This window comes from Haliotis asinina, chromosome 5, assembly GCF_037392515.1.
Source record: "Haliotis asinina isolate JCU_RB_2024 chromosome 5, JCU_Hal_asi_v2, whole genome shotgun sequence".
NCBI classification, from domain to species: Eukaryota; Metazoa; Mollusca; class Gastropoda; order Lepetellida; family Haliotidae; genus Haliotis; species Haliotis asinina.
The window spans coordinates 44,796,306-44,813,056 of NC_090284.1; the positions used below are offsets into that span (position 1 = coordinate 44,796,306).

At 36.4% G+C, this 16,751-nt stretch overlaps 1 protein-coding gene across 12 annotated transcripts in view; it reads left to right on the top strand.

Annotated features, from left to right (window-relative positions):
* The window catches only part of LOC137284579 (sorbin and SH3 domain-containing protein 1-like), a 171,532-nt gene that overhangs the window by 118,590 nt on the left and 36,191 nt on the right, over positions 1-16,751 (top strand). For 11 of the 12 annotated variants that reach the window (XM_067816432.1, XM_067816435.1, XM_067816436.1 and 8 more), the window contains 8 exons: positions 2,461-2,526; positions 2,843-2,920; positions 5,264-5,311; positions 6,092-6,188; positions 10,604-10,718; positions 12,128-12,184; positions 14,189-14,203; positions 14,602-14,651. In XM_067816432.1, coding sequence (XP_067672533.1) covers positions 2,461-2,526; positions 2,843-2,920; positions 5,264-5,311; positions 6,092-6,188; positions 10,604-10,718; positions 12,128-12,184; positions 14,189-14,203; positions 14,602-14,651 — 526 coding nt within the window. The remainder of the gene's footprint in view (positions 1-2,460; positions 2,527-2,842; positions 2,921-5,263; positions 5,312-6,091; positions 6,189-10,603; positions 10,719-12,127; positions 12,185-14,188; positions 14,204-14,601; positions 14,652-16,751) is intronic. The other variant, XM_067816441.1, reaches the window with a different exon arrangement.

The window sequence follows — 16,751 nt, forward strand, 5'->3', positions numbered from 1 at the left end:
CATCAGTGCATGAGCCTCAGACATCAATAACTGACCTTACTGCACAGTTTTGTATAGCTTGAAAATTACTTCAAAATACTGAGCCTCTACCACACACAAATGTCAGTGAGTAATACATTCCTGAGGAGAGCGTTCATTTCCTGGTTTGAAATACACATTGCCTAACAGCTGTTCGTGCCTGTAATTGTTGCTGTAGATTGTTGAGTGCATGACCCCGACTTACATATGCATCCGGTACCAGGCAGTGCAAAGTCAAACATGTTTGTGTGCATCAGGGTACCTTGTAGTGAATTGCATCGGGTACCTGGCAGGGTGATGTCAAACATGTTTGTGTGCATCAAGACACCTTGTTGTGAGAAGTGAAACACGGTATCTGCCAGGGTGTTGTCAAACATGTTTGTGTGCACCATTCTACCAGATAAGGTGATGTCATACATGTTTGTATGCATCAGGGTACCTTGTAGTGAGAGGTCAGACATGTTTGTGTGCATCAAGGCACCTTGTTGTGAGAAGTGAAACATGGTACATGCCAGGTGTGTTGTCAAACATGTTTGTGTCAACCAGTGTACCAGAAAGGCTGATGACAAACATGTTTGTGTTCCCAACAGCTTGTCTCAGTACTTTATTCAACTTCAGTCTATAATGGATACAAGTCTGGGCCTAGATTTTCGAAGCTCTCTTTGCGCTAAGATAGTCCTAAGTTAATGTTAATGTATGGCACTTATGACTATCTTAACGTTAAGAGAGCTTAAAAAATCTAGGCCCTTGTGCATGTGTTATACATAGCTAAAGTTGATTCCACTCCTAGGTCTAATACTGTGATGGATTGTGCTGAAATATTGTCAAAGGCAGCATAAACCCCTCCACAATCCCAGTGTTTGACTCTTTAATACATGCCATGCTTTTGTGCCATGTGTGTGCAGGGCTGTAGAAGGATGCATGGCAAGTGTTTATTTCTTCTGGAATGTTAAGAGACTTCTGATATTGTATGACATACTTTTTCTATTTGAATGTTTTCTTTTCAATCTAGACTGTTTAAAATGTGTGGTTGATGTGTGACACGTACATTATTTTGGTAAATAAACTGAATTGCAACACTGTTTCGCCCAGTAAATGTGATGTTATCCTGTGTTTGTTTAGGCAAATTAATTAGCCAACAGTTCTGGAAACGCCTTGTGCAACAAAATGAAAAGATTGTTTAAAGATTGTGTATTGCATATATAGCACTGTAAGGAGGTGTTCATTAGCATGTTTTCATGCTACAAGTAGGAATTTAGAATACATTCTTTAAATAATATACACTTGGACTAAGCCTGAATATCACATTTGTGACCAGTCATTTTAGGCTGCCTAAGTAATTATGACAATGTTCCTGTCAAGGTTGCTGCACCTGATATTTTGAACCCATCAAACATGAGAAGAAATTAGGACTCCTAAATATTGAGATATCAGAGACAAAGACCAATAGTTGTCAATTATGAAAACAAATTCATATAAAACAGTTGCAAATGTCTTATATATTCCACCAAAAACATTCTCAAAATCTCACACAGGTTGGAATTTGTATCCTGACTTTTAGAAACTTTTGAAATTAATTTATGTTTGAATGGAATTTGTGATTGTTCATTTGATTAATCTGTTACTATATTTCTTCCTGCCTCCAGTGAAAGATCTGGGTAAGATATATGTTATTTGGCTACAGTACACTAATACATGTGGCTGGTTGGTGTCCTGTGACATGTGACGCTGCTATAGATGGCCATTTTTCACACAGCTAATGGTGTGGGGTTGCTTTTGTACAATTTTACTGAAATACACATGTAGCTTTTCTGTTTCAGGGATTGTTTTGGTTTTATGTGCATGGTACAGGTTTATTTTGCATGTCGATTTTAAATTTGTTAATTAAATTGTCATTAATTATTCATTGTTTTGTTAATAATACAATTTCTTTGGAATATGGTTAACTTAAGCCACTTGCTTTGCTTGCATATAGTTCAGTATGTGCTTATATTCTGTTTTGAGTTATGTTCAAAGCAGATGATAATGTGTTGGAAAGAAATATATTTGTCAGTCTTCAGGAAGTGAACAAATTTAATGAATGATTATATTGATTATCAGTTTGGACAATACCCTTCAAGAAAGTCACTTTGAAAATGATTTTGCACATTTTACAGCTCACAAATAAATAATTAATTTTTATCTGAGAAAATCAAACAGGAAATGGATTATGAGTCAATTGGGGTTAGGGTTGTGATTGATTAAAACCCCATAATTTTGTGATGGGCACCAAAATTTCATAATTCTGACACCCCCTTGAGACATTCAGCTGCCTAGTCTGGTTTCCTCTACTTGGAACAATAGTTTAAGAAGTTGGCTCTTGAAAATTTTACATTTCCCAGTACAGCACTTTGCATAGTTGCACAGGTAAATAGAAGTGAAACACAGGTGGTACTGTTTCAGATGAAAATACTTACCGTCCTACCTACCAGTTTCCCGATGATATCTCAGACACAAGGTCTGAGGAAGGTATACCTGCTTCTGTTTTTTTCTTTGTTTGGAGAATGCTGTTTTCGTTGTGCCGATCTTTAGTTCAGTTCATTTCCTCACTGATTGCATCCTCATGTAATAATATATTTCATAATTTTTGGGCATTTTAAAAACTGTTAATGCTCTTAATTTGATTTAAAACGTTTCAAATAATTTATGATCAGTTGTTGTAAGTCCTTCAAATATATACTCTTTCTGTGTGTAGAGATATTTTGGAAAGATGTAGATTGTGTATGAAGCTGCACTGATGTAGCTAGTTCTTTTCACCTCCATCCTTCATGCCATGATGTTCTAGCCAAAACGAAAACCCTGGAAAAAAAGACTGAAAATGAAAAGAAGCCAAAACAAAATGGTGAAAGGGATGAGAATGGTAGTAAGTTGACCTTGACATTGCTCAACAAATTATCAAGGAAATGGCTTCACTATTGTCTTTGTAGATGGGGTGGGTCAGAATGGGGGATAGGAACCATTTACATACAGATGCATAAAAAAATGTTGAATTTTAATACAATAGATTCATTAATTAATTACAGCAAAGGGAATTATGTTAACCTTTCCAATGTATTTTTTTCTTATTCTTTGCCAAATAAGTACTGATGAAAAAATAACATTATTTTGGATGGGTGGAAATATTTTCCGTACATGAAGTTTCAAAGTAGTCAAAATCTTCTGTATATGAAAATATTTATGACAACTTTACACCATGTAAAGATTTAGTTGATAGTTGGTGTTCCTATCCCTCCCTCAACAATATACCCCTTGCCAGGCAACTCCAAGGTGTGTACCACCTCGCCCACTTCCTTCACTGGAACTAACACCCCCGTTTGATGCAGGATGCTTGATAACCTTAACCTATGCACTCTGTGCATGTGAAGACTAAACTATTTGTTGCCATTGTGGCTCTCTTGTCTTCTAAGTCTTTATTCTCTTCTCCAGAGCACAGTTATGTTTGACTTGTCACAATACAGGATTTATTCTCTAGCATGTAATTTCTATATCTACTTCCACGCTACTGGTATTGATTGGACTTGAATGTATTGTATGCAGTCAATATGGATAAACTTCAACTTGTATTATGAACACATTAATGTAATACAGTTCTGTATGTAAGTATGTATATGCATATTGTTTGATATTCAAGTTGTGCACAGCTGGTCACAAGTATGTCTATAACAAATTGTGATTTATCATAACAATATGTCAAAAAATTTACTTTTTCACTGAAGTATACTGTCTCTTTTCTGTTTTAATTAGTCATGTTATATCATACATTGTTTTGAAATATCTTCTTTGATAAAAGAACATTGGTACCAGTGTCAGTGTATAAATCCATTATACCTTGACCAAATTATATTCCAATATTAGGAGTAAAGGATAAATATAATTATCCCATGCTAATGCTCAAGCTCTATTACTCTACTACCTAGGGGATGGTGGGGGAGTCTAGTGGTTACAGCATTTACTGTCATGCCGAAGACCCAGGTTCAATTCCCCACATGGGTACAGTGTATGAAACCCATTTCTGGTGTCCCCCTGCCATGATATTTCTGGAATGTATCTAAAAGTGGGGTGAAACTTCACTCTCACTCACTTCAGTACTAAATGCTCACACTTTGGCTCCAACTGAATGGAATGTTTTTGACACAGCTATTGTTGTAACTTACTTGTGATCAGCACTGTAAGCGCCAGCCATGGTGGTGGGTCCTCCTCTTGGGAAGCTTCTGCAGTGTTTCCATGTCTCTCTCAGTCATATGCTGCTTCTGTGTACCACACATGACACCTTCACGTCTCTAGCGGGAGCTTCAACAGCCTCAGCCATTCTGTAACACGAAGTAAAATTATGTGAAATAATTCAAGTGTGTCGTATGTTTTATTTGGAGTTACTACTTTCTTAGTAAAGTACAGATTCTTGTTCTTTTGTTGGGTTGAGTCCCATCCCACACCATCAGACTCAGGCACCTAATAGCCAGAACACAAAGTCAGCTGCCTAACCCATTTAGCCAGTCAACTTCCACTGTTGAAAATTAAAGATTAGTTTTGGAATATTTCTTCAAGGAAATAGCTTCAGACACAAAGTCAGCTGCCTAACCCATTCAGCCAATCAACTTCCACTGTTGAAAATTAAAGATTAGTTTTGGAATATTTCTTCAAGGAAAAAGCTTCAGTAAGATTAGGAACATTTCCATAAACAAGAAATATCAGGAGGATTTGTTATGGGAGTGGAGCACTTAGAGTATATATTGGGTGTGTATGTTTTATAGTGATATATGTGATTATATTACATATGTGATTTTATAGAAGGAGTAATATTTTGTCATAATGTGAGCAGCATCCCCATAGCTGCAATTTTTGTCTGAAACTCACTCGAGAGTGAATGTGTCATGTTTGGGAATGTATATCACATGATTTGTTCTTCAGAAATAACATGTATAATCTCAATGAAATTGCCATACATTCATCTAATGTATGTTTACAATTGACATTAAATACAACTGCAGAAACTACTAGTCTTGATCATCTAACAAAACAAATTCTAATTACAATAAAGTCAAAATGCAATACAGATTTTGTGTTTGGTTTCCTGTATTTTGTTCTGAAAGCGTTAAGTGTTTGTACAAAGTGTCACATCTGAGTTATTCAATTTAAAATACCTGAGTTTTATTTGACATTATGTAATGGTTGTGTCTGGGAGTGAAATGCCGGGTATGTTTTTCAGATATAAACCCCTACAAACCTAGCTATGAATTCCCTTCCAAGGTTAAAGGTAAGTACACTAATATGATTAGCTTTCTTGTCTTAATTCTGTAAGAATCCTTGAATTAGCAGCTTTCTGTATGCCTACTGTGTACACCATCAAAATATGGCTGGATCATTGTTGCGAATACTTAGGAAGGATAAGATATATGGATAAACAACTTCTTTGTTACATGTAATCAAGGAACAATGTCTCGGTGTTTGTTTTAATATAGTTATTAAGTCAGTGCAGTAAATACATCGTTCATCCGTATGCATTCATCTTGAGGCACACATAAATGTTTTCTGTTTGTTGGTAATTTTCTATGTAAACTGCTGCTGAATTCATTTGGTACTTTGTGGTAGTAATTTTTTATCTCAGATAACATTGAACTGCATATGATGTGTGGAAATTGTTGATGTTTTGCAAATGCAAATCAATGGAAGGAAGACAACACTAAATCTGTTTTCTTGTTGTCTGCACAATCCAACCCATGTTCCCCTCATCACCATTGAACAACTTATATCTTGTGAATAATCACAACATTGATCCATCCATATTTTGATGCCATAAAGTGTACAGAATGCTTACTAATGCCCCTCAAAGTAGAAGATACCTTTGACAATGTTCACGTTATTTTGGTGAGATATTGTATGAACAAAAATACCAGTGTTCATGGTATGTACAAGGATTTCCTACCACTGAACAATGTCAGAAGCTGTGAACAAGAAGATCATCGGAAGAATGATCAGTATTAACAGGACAGTTATGGAGAATTCCAAGAAATACTTCCATGTATTGTGTTTCCAGATGAATCTGGGTATCGTTCAGAGCCTGAGGGGAGGTACAAGGACCTTTACCGACCTCGGCACCGCAGCGAGTCAGGCAAAAAGGAACCTCGGCGACAGTAAGTACCCTTTAATATGCCACCACTTCATGTCATGCACACACAGGAAAGGGGGAAATATATAACCTTGAACTAAGACGTTTTGCTGTCATTATATAGACCAAATAGTGCATGTTCATGGTTACTTAATCCTGAGGTGACACATGAGCTATGTCGTCATCATTTGCTGTCATTGCTATTCTTATTACACCTATCGTAACCTTGGTAACATAGTTCTCTCACATCTCTTAATCAAGGAAATCAAAGGTGCATGAATATCAATATTATCCATCAGTGAAGTAGGTTCTAACTGCTAGTCTTATGTAACAACATATGAAGGTGTTGAAAGTCATTACCAGGAAAAACACCCATGACATTTCAAACAGAATGTAATGGTGACAGTTGCCCATAAAAAGATTAAACCTCTAATTTATATAACAGAAATATGTTTATTTTATTTACATGTCTATTGGTCAAATATGGAGGCCAAAAGAACATGTTCACCACAAATCACGCCATATTAATACTTGGCAGTGAAGACTGGTAAAAGAGTATTAAGTTCACAAGTTCACAATCATTACATATTCATTCAATTCTCAAAAGCGTGATGTTGGAGGTATAATATTATTCTTGTTATACTATATACGCAGAGACCATATAATAGACTATGGTCTCTGATAAAAGGCATACAAATACTGTTGAATGGGAGTATTTAAAGGTACACTGTTTTAAGAGCAGAGATTACAGATACAGGAAGTTCAGTTGATACAGTAAAGTATGTTTAAAGAATGCATGTATAACAAAACTATGGACATAGGGAACAAACACATACAGCGCAAGCCTTATAGCATCCTTTTTTGTGAGAGAAATGGAACCAGATAATGTATATATTATGCAATCTGATGAAACTTTGGAGTGAAAAGTCATAGTGTCATGTTGACTGAAAATATAAAGTACTACAGTTAGACGCAGTTGAAAGCAAGAAACAGATTCACCATAAGATCCCTAATTAACCAATTTATTTGGTGAAGTCGTCACCTGTTACAGAACAGGACTATCCCTAGAAAGCCGATATTGTTTAGCTGAACAGTTGGAATGAGAACTATTAGTGTTGCGACTTCATGGTCTGTTAATGAAACTAAATAATTAATGGGAGTAAGACAAGCTTGCCGATCCTAATTAACTTTCTCAGATCTGTGCTGATAATGAGGACGCTTGGTCATTGGAGTAGCATTGCTAGGCTGTAACGCTCAAACATGTGTAAGCTAAATCTTCACAAGCTTGAATTAAACATCACTTTTGAAATTTAAATGAAGGAACTTGGACACAAGTTGCGAAAAGAGTGGAATCAGATTTCAAATATGTTAATAATTAATCTTGCACTGTTCTTAAACCTGATTAACGGAGAAGTGAATAAAGAAGATTTCTGTCAAAACATCGTCTATGATTTCAATCAATCACAGACAATAACATGTGATCATGACAGTGTTTTGTCTGATGCTGATATTGATCTTGAAATGAATTCTGACAGTTTTATTTGATACAGGAATGTAAATATCTCATTTTATGTAAATAGAGATAAAAGATCCTAAAGTGTCCTATGATGTTGGTCAAGCTGTAAATGTTAGTAGCTGATGGGGAGTGGTTAAGGTGTCCACTTGTCATGCCGAAGACTTGGGTTTGATTCCCCACATGGGCATAATGTGTGCAGCTCATTTGTGGTGTCCCCCACTGTGATCTTGCCGAAATATTGCTGACAGCTGCCTGAAACCACACTCACTCACTCACTCATTGTGGCTGATGGAGAAAAATACTTTGTAATTAACAGGTAGCTTATACTATGCTTCCGTCATAATGGCTCAAGGTCAGCTTGCATGGCATCAGAATTATTTCTAAGGTAATAACATTGTTTGCAAAATATTTTTATAATTTATGTAATGTCGAGATATTATGCCCAAATATGTAAACAGTGATTTGGAGAATGGTGTTTTTAAGAAATGTACCCGTAACATGTAGTATACTGGGGGAGAAAGTCAATTATGTCAGTTAAATATATTTTAAAATTACAGCAAACCAGGGTGAAGTGGTTCTACATTTGCGTAACATCAGCAATATTTGAGCAAAAGAGTACACAGCTGCCTGTGGACAAACATTGAACACATGACACCACAAGTGTAAAGTTTCAGCAGTTATTTCTAGATAATAACCTGGTTTTATGGTAAATCATGTATGGTGGCATTTTTATGAATTGTTGTATTGTGACTCAGATAATAGCAAAACCACAAGAACGGCTTGTTTACATTCAACAAAAGCAAACTATACTACCCAGGACAGATGTATTTTGTCTGAAGTGCCAATAATGTATTGATTCTTCATCTAGTGTTTGAGAGGGTTTGGTCCAATATTCAACCTGTTGGTGAGATTTGAGCAAATTTTCCACTTTAATCAGTGTCATAAATATTCATGAATTCATTTTATATCCTTTTATTATCTTAATGCCCTCTGAATCATTCATCAAATCTCAGTTTAGGGGGGGCAATCCCATTCCAAAGACAGGTAAATGATTTAATCCTGAAATTATTACTCAGAACCTGTAATGTCTAGTTCCAGGTTTGAGTATCAGATTGTGCCGAGGTGTCAGTGGCGAAACTGTTATTATACTCATACCGTATTGATTAGTCTGTAATTTCACCATTCACTATCGAAATGGGTATTTTGTTAAATACTCAGTAACTCAGTGACTAATTTAATATCTTTATTAAAGTATTAATGGATATTCTGTAATAACAATGAAAATGCCTTAATGCTGTTGTATTGGTCAAGTGTCAGGAACAGACTGATTGAAATAGCTGATTTGACAGCAGTATCACTGCAGAAGCTAATGCTTAGAGAAGACTACCTTGTCAGTCATTGTAGGCACTTTTTGAAGCTAAGGATTTTCATGTAGATGCATATTTGCACATTTGTGACATGCACTCGATTCAATGTTTTCATTTGTAAATGAATGAGTGCTCATTATTGGTTTGGAAAATATCGTAAAATATATTTGTAAAATACATGATTTCTAAGTGTCTTCATTCACCAGGATCTTGTCATGACAGTACCATTATCATTTGAACCTTATTTCAACTCGAAAATGTAATTCCAAATCCTGTAGTGTTCAACTTGTACAGTGTATGTTGAAAAATTGTGTATCATCCTTTGTTCAAATGTGTTATGCCATAGAGATTTGAATTGATTTTTATTTCTTGTGATGAGGTATATATAAGGTATTGCGAAGGTACTATTTGATGCTCCCAACTGCACTATGCATCTAGTATCTATATATTTGTTTCACAAAGCTTTTATCAGTCTACTTGTAAGATATATATAAGGTATGTTGGAGGTACTATATGATGCTCCCAACTGCACTGTGTATGTAGTATCCGTGTAATGTTTAAAAACCAAATTATGTTACTCTATTTTCTTGTTTGTAAGTATATGTAAGGTATCTTACAGGAACTATTTGATGGTCCAACCTGCACTGTGTATAGTATCTGTATGTGTTATCATTTTTTTCCCTGCTGCCAGTTCAGTACCCTCACTACCAAGGTATATTCTACACCAGTGTCTTGTGAAGCATGAAGCATGCAGTAGCATTGTCATAGTAACAGGAACACAGGAACCTGTTATTGATAACAAGTAGTTATTGCTTGTAGATATGTTATAAGGGTACTTCTTGCCCTATTCATGTTTCATTCTTGTTGAATACTGTCTGTATTCACCCTATGAAGTTTGAGACATTGGTGAACTGTCATCACAAACAGTGAAAATTGTGTTCTTCTGGGCACAAGGATAGCCTAGTGGTTTGAAGCGTTTCCTTGTTTTGAGGGTTCAATTCCCTACATGGGTACAATGTGTGAAGCCCATTTCTCATGTCCCCCATTGTGATATTGCTGAAGTTTTGCTAAAAGCAGCGTAAAACCATACTCACTCACTAAATTATCTTCTTCCAACCTGTTAATGCAGGCGCAAAAAATATTTTATTTATTTTCAGTAATGTTTATCACATTTTTTATTTTCAGTACTCCTAATAATGTACTCGTGTATATATTTCCACGCCTTAAATCTTTTTGTGGAATATTGTCTGTTAAATTGTCCTGTGTAAAATGCATGTAATATGTTGTTAATGTCCTTTGAATGTTTGTGGCATTTTGTAACTGTGTACATGTTACCATTGTTGCATACAGTACTCTCACTGCCGGTCCAGATATAGAAACAGTCCAAGATATTTGTAAGACTTCCTACTCATTAACAGTAAATTTGAAAGTTTTCCAACATTGATTGAAGCCAGCCAAGCTTGAACTCGTATTTCCTGTTCGTGTGTGTAACAAAGGTACAAATCACTTACTGCTCATGTCAAAACATTTTCAGACTATTTACTTATTATTTCCCAGCTTCTGGACTCCAACGCACGCCAGATCATCCATCGAGGTTTACAGGAACCAGCCCAGAAGCATCATGGATTATGAACCAGGATTTTCGTCCATTGCTCTGCGGGAAGCAAAGACGGTAGGAACATTTTTCACTCAAATTTATGGTTTAGTTTGGGACGTCATGAGCATGAAATCTTAAATCTCTTTTTATGTTTTTGTTTTACTTTTTAACATTGGTACTTGAACTAAATGCCATTGCATCCATTTTCTACTTCTATTTTTTTATATTTATAACCTGTTTAATAAGCATGTTGCTTTTTATACTTGACATTTGTTCTGAGCTTTTTAAGTGTGCATGATGTATGAAAGAGTTTAAAATTCTGAAAAACCCTCTGCAACAGCATGCTACTTTTGAGGACTTTATCCAGCAAGGCAGGACCATATGATCGTAGACTAACCAGTGTAGTACTAAACACATCCAGATGATATGGAAGACATATTTATTGAATGCACTGAGTTTGCACAACAGAAATATGAAACTGCTTGTGATAGAAATTACTTAGGGAAGTTTGTTCTCATGACGTCAGATCCTTGACGCTGAAATGTTCTTTACCCTAAGTAAATATCTCCAAAGGGGTACACCCATATGAGATCAATAAGCTGTTTAATCAATCAACATGTGTTGGCCATTCTTGACAGGTTTCTATGGTAATCAATGTTCAGCTTTGTCTGTACTCAAAGCTGGCTACAAATATCTCCTGATGTCCTCACATGTGGATGAGCTGATATAACTCCAAACAATACTGAATGGCTGTTCAGATGTTACGGACGATAACTTATAATGATGGTCGACAGCACAACTAGCCATCACAACAAAATGTACTTTTTCTCATACTATGGTCCAAAAATGGATAGATCACAAAGCTTTGGTTAAATTTTTCCTCATCAACTTCAAAGGAAATTCTTTTTAAGAAAATTAGTATTGGTGTTACATGAAATATTAAAGAATAACAAGTAATAACAGGGAATAATAAAACGAAAATAGTGGGAATTTAACAACCAGATTTATGTTCCATAATAAAAAGGAAATAATAATGAAAAATTTCAAAGAGGTAGTTCTGTTCAGTAATTGTGAATCAGGTACAAAGCTATACGTCTTCCCCAATTGTTAGCTCATGCTGGATTGGGTCTGAGTAATGAGTCTGCAGTGAACAAAGACAGGAACAGCATGACTTGGTTTTACCCAGATAAAAACACAGCACCTACAGCTGCGGCCTATTATGAAGGAAAATGAACAGAATCAATAATTTCTATCGATTTCAAGTCCAGCCTCGTTTGCATGTGACTGTCGCTGGGAGATGCCATTTGTGTGTGTGTACAGGTAATGCTTGTTAATTATAATCAAGGTGCGTCTACCTTGGTGTATTGAGCATGCCCAGGACTCGACACCAGAGTTGATGCTAGACAATGCATGTACGATTTGAGATTGAAGTGTGCGTACTTGTCATGGTCTACTAGTGACTGTTTGATGTTCGGTACCTGTAGAAATTCCGGCCCAGAGCTCAAACCATCAGTTCATTGAGGGATAAAAAGAAGAAGAAGGTATTGGCTGTATGTTATAGCTTGTGTGTACTGACAGTTCGGTCAGTCTGATGGGCGTGACGGTCTTGTCAAGTTTTGATCGGTAATAACTGACCTCACATACTGACCAGCTGAGAGTGTGTCAAGCCATATGTCTGACCGTGACGGCTGACCGAACATCGTGTGCTAGTTGGCGTTACGCTTGCTTTCATTTTCACTCTAATATAATCACTTGTTTGTCTGTTTCTCTGTCTTAGATTTGAGTGATTTTCCTATTCCTTTTTAAACTCTTTACCATTTCCTGTTTTCACAATTTCCTTTATATCATAAGGATGAAGTATTACCAAGCAGATATCTATAGGTATGAAAGGTACAGGACTACACAGAGTGAGAGGATGATGTCCCACATGGGGTGTCTCTCCCATTGTTCCATGGCTGGCTGGTCATAGGCTTAGGATATGAAATGTCCCCTGTCTATTCAATGGATGTGTCAGAGTATGTATCGTGACATTGTGAAAGGGAACACTAGGTATAGTCAGGTATGATTACAGACTATAAGTCAGATGCGCAGTTGGCAGGGCTGTGTAGATTAATGATCACCTTCTCTGACACCCTGATGTTGTAATGACATAGCAATGGGAAGCCATATATATGTACCGTTCAAAAAAAGTAGAGAATATTATATTTTGTGAGGATAGCACTTGCTGATACAATGTATATGAGAAAAAGTATTATATATCCATACAGATGAAACATTTATAGAAATGGAATAAATTGTCACATTTTCCCTTAATTTCTCTTCTTCATCTCTTTCCTCCTTGCCTTAATCATTTGCATTTTATCAATCTTGTAAATCCAAAATCCCATAATTTTTTGGAATGGTATATGTATTAAAGTCAAGGGTCTCAGGGTTATTTGGCAGACAGCTACTGTGCACATGAAATCATGTCTGTAGCTTAATATCGCGGTGGATTATATTCTTTGTCTACGGTCATCAAAGCTTCAATGGCAGTTTTTGATATGCTTGACTGTATATTTTGTGTAGGCGTTATACTTGATATTCTGTCATATGCTGAGTAGGCTTTCAAAAACAAGCTTATGTCCGGAGATGATTAACAAATATTGACATAAACTTGTTTTGGATTGAAATGTATTCATGTAGTGTTTGGTGTTTGGTGTATGAAATGTTTGGGTTTTCTAGGGCAGTGTAGAGTCGCTGATGTTGTCATCACTTGGCCACAGTGATTACATGGTCTCCTTGTGCATTCATGTTTGGTCATCATAGAAAACCAGCCCTCTGTTGTGGCCAAACTGGTGATGATGCTATACTCTCAGCCACTTGCTCACCAAAAATAAAGTATCTTGCCTTTATTGTTGCTTTTGGTTGATTAAAATTAGAGAATTTTGTTCAAAACAGAGTTGAAGGCTATTTTAGTTTTATCACAATATGTCTGCTTATTGTGTTTTGTGAGTTATGCAAACATTTTTGAGAAACCCACTAGCATGGTTTTGGTTCAATGAGCATTGCCAACAGCCATAAATCTCGCCACATAAAGTGTCTGCTATTATTCTTGTAATATGACCACAATGATGCATACAAATTCTTTTTAAGATAGAAAAATAATACATTTCTGGTAGGATTTGTCCATAGCTGTTTTGTTCTGTCCTTTTCTTTATTTCCAACTTTCAGTTTGAGACTAGAAAGTTACTGAATAACCAAACCAAGAAACCCTTGTATGCATATATGTATGACTTGGTGAAAGTGCAAGCCAGCTTGGCAGGGTTGGTCCACTTAATGGCATATGCATATAAGCTGTTCTTGTTTTGTTCATCAGTTGCACTGGTGTATTGACCATCTTTGACTGCACACATCACAGGGGACATTGAAGGCTTGTACTAACCCAGACACATAGGTACCACCTTTGTTGATTTTAGAACTGTTCAATCATTACCATGACATTTCACAATAGTGAACAGTGGGTTAAATAGATTTTATCTTTTCTTTGATTGCCTCCCTTGGAACAGGATCCTACAACAGAGGTAAATGACCTTTTGAAGTGATTAAAAGTTCTTTGTTGATTTGTTCAGTCAAGAAGATCAGTTAGCGTCTGTCAATTTAATGTTACAGGTTTGATCTTGCCATGTCAAATTTGGATAAATATTTTTCTGCTAGCATTTTTACAACAGGTGATACCATAAACATCTTTGCTAACAGTAGTAAAATTGTTAACCATTATATCCCTATGTTTCTTTTTAGCAGCCGAAAATCTTGCTGTGTTATGACCCATGAATTTTATTTTAAATTACAAATATCTAGCTGTATTGAAGACTAACCTTTTGTTCCTACAGCCATACCTTCATATTTCAATATGTGATTTATATACCATGAATACATGCACATACAATTGCTGCATTTGTATATAATTGTCTGTTTGCAGGGTATTGTTCACAACCCTCCCATTGAGAAGCCTGGCCAGTTCAGCAACTAGTGAGTACATTGATTCTTGCTCTTCTTAGTACAGGTTTCTATTCCAGATGGCGATCACTTTGTCATTATTGAAGTCTGCCTACGTTGCTGAACATCTCAATAGCTTCACACAGAATCACTTTGTGCATGACTTGAAGCTCAATGTCCTGGCTGTTAAATATTGATTGCGTTGTAAGTGTTTTTAGCTGTTTACTGGTTGTCAAGATGTGGGATTGAAAGGTTAAGACTTGTCAAGTGTTGTCTTTCAATTTTGATAAGTATCAGAGCATACGTTTGTTAGCGTTTGTCAGAGGTGGATTTGATTGGAGATGATGTAAGTTGTTCTTATCTTGATCTCTGTCTTCTTTGGGGTGATGGGATAAAATGCCCTAGTGGTTTGCTTGTCACACCAAGGACACATTTGATTCCCAACAGAGGCCTGAGTTTGATTCCCCACATGGTGAAGCACGTTTCTGGTGCGCCCTGCCATGATATTGCTGGAATGTTGCTAAACACAGTCAAAAAAAGCTTCCTGACTCATTCCCATGAAAATCTTAAGATTGATAGCAGTAACTGTGATGTGTCTAAGTGTATGATAACTACACCCAAATTCAGCCTCATCACTATACTCAGTTGTGAGGTGTTTATTATAAGATGAAATCTATCATCATTAATTGTTATCAGGAATACTCCGTCTCTGTTAAATTCCTCGAATAAAAGCAGCTGTTCCTACAGCCCGGTTAGGCTAGACCAGGCAGTATTGCTTGCATTGCCATTTGTATGTGAGCCATCGTGTTTTGGAAACAGCTGGCCAGTGTGTCGGTTACATTGCGTTGCATGTAAGGGTGTGACATTACGAATGTCAAACTTGTACAAGCATTATATTCTCTGGTCCAGACTAATAATGCTATTTACTCCCAGCTCCATATAGGAGTTTCTATTATATTTCAGTTTTGTAAATTAACTTGCCATCCAGGTGGTTATGTCAATGTTATCATGTCATTAATGTGTGTTTTTTATGTTGAGGACATACTAGTATCTATTTGCACCAGCAGATGTATTTTGTTTAGTCACTAACCAGGGAAGGGGATAGTGAAGGGGCATGAGATTATGCCAATTGGTGTGTGAAGTTGTGTCCCTTGGATGCACCTGGAGTTGCAGATGCTGGGTTGAATCCCAGATTCGCCAACAGTACATTCCTTGGTTAGTTAGCATCATGTGGCAGTTGTTGATATGTGGTACTAATAGTATAATTCTTGTATAAGTCACAATACTGAGATGTACATACATATCATCCAAAACGGATTTCAAAGAACATAGTCATCTCAACCTATGAGATATCGATCAAATGGAAATGTTTTTCACTGCAATTTGCAGACCATTGTAATGTGATCAGTTACCATGACATCACAGTTAAATGACATCAGTACTGTCTTGGGCACCAAAATTGTAGCAAAAAAATGTCTTCTGGACACTTGGGTGAGATTCACAGTACATACCGATACTTGGTTATAGTTTTCATATTACATTCATGAAAATCTATGAACATCACATAGCCAATTGCATAGATTGATTCTTATGATGTTGATCGCTGTATTGCGCTGTATTCTGGACCAGACTTGATTATTTACAGACCGCCTCCATATGGGTGGAATATTTCTGAGTGTGGCATTAAACAACAAGCCAACAAAATCATAAGCCTGAACATAATTTGAGTAGACAAAATGCTAGTTTTGATCTGACAATCCCACAGTCTGATTTCATGTCGGATACATTGCAGGCAGCCATGTTGTAGTCCAGTGGTAAAAGTGACTGCTTGTCTCAAGTCCACACAGGTTACAGTGTTTGGGGCCTGTTTCAGTAATGTTTGCTGGAATATTGCTAAAAGCTCGTTATTATTTCAAACCTACTCATCACATACTCCATCTCGCAGTGATTCACTTTAAGTTGTTGTCCTTGTTAACTAACATTTCCCAGTTGCACTGGCTCAGCAGAAGTGTAGAAATGATTGTTCTCCTTTCTTAATCAAGCAACACGATCCCCAGACGGAGACAAGAGACAATAGCTGATTGCATTAGTCGAGTCAGATTTCACTGTCAATAGGTTTAGTTAGTTAAGGTT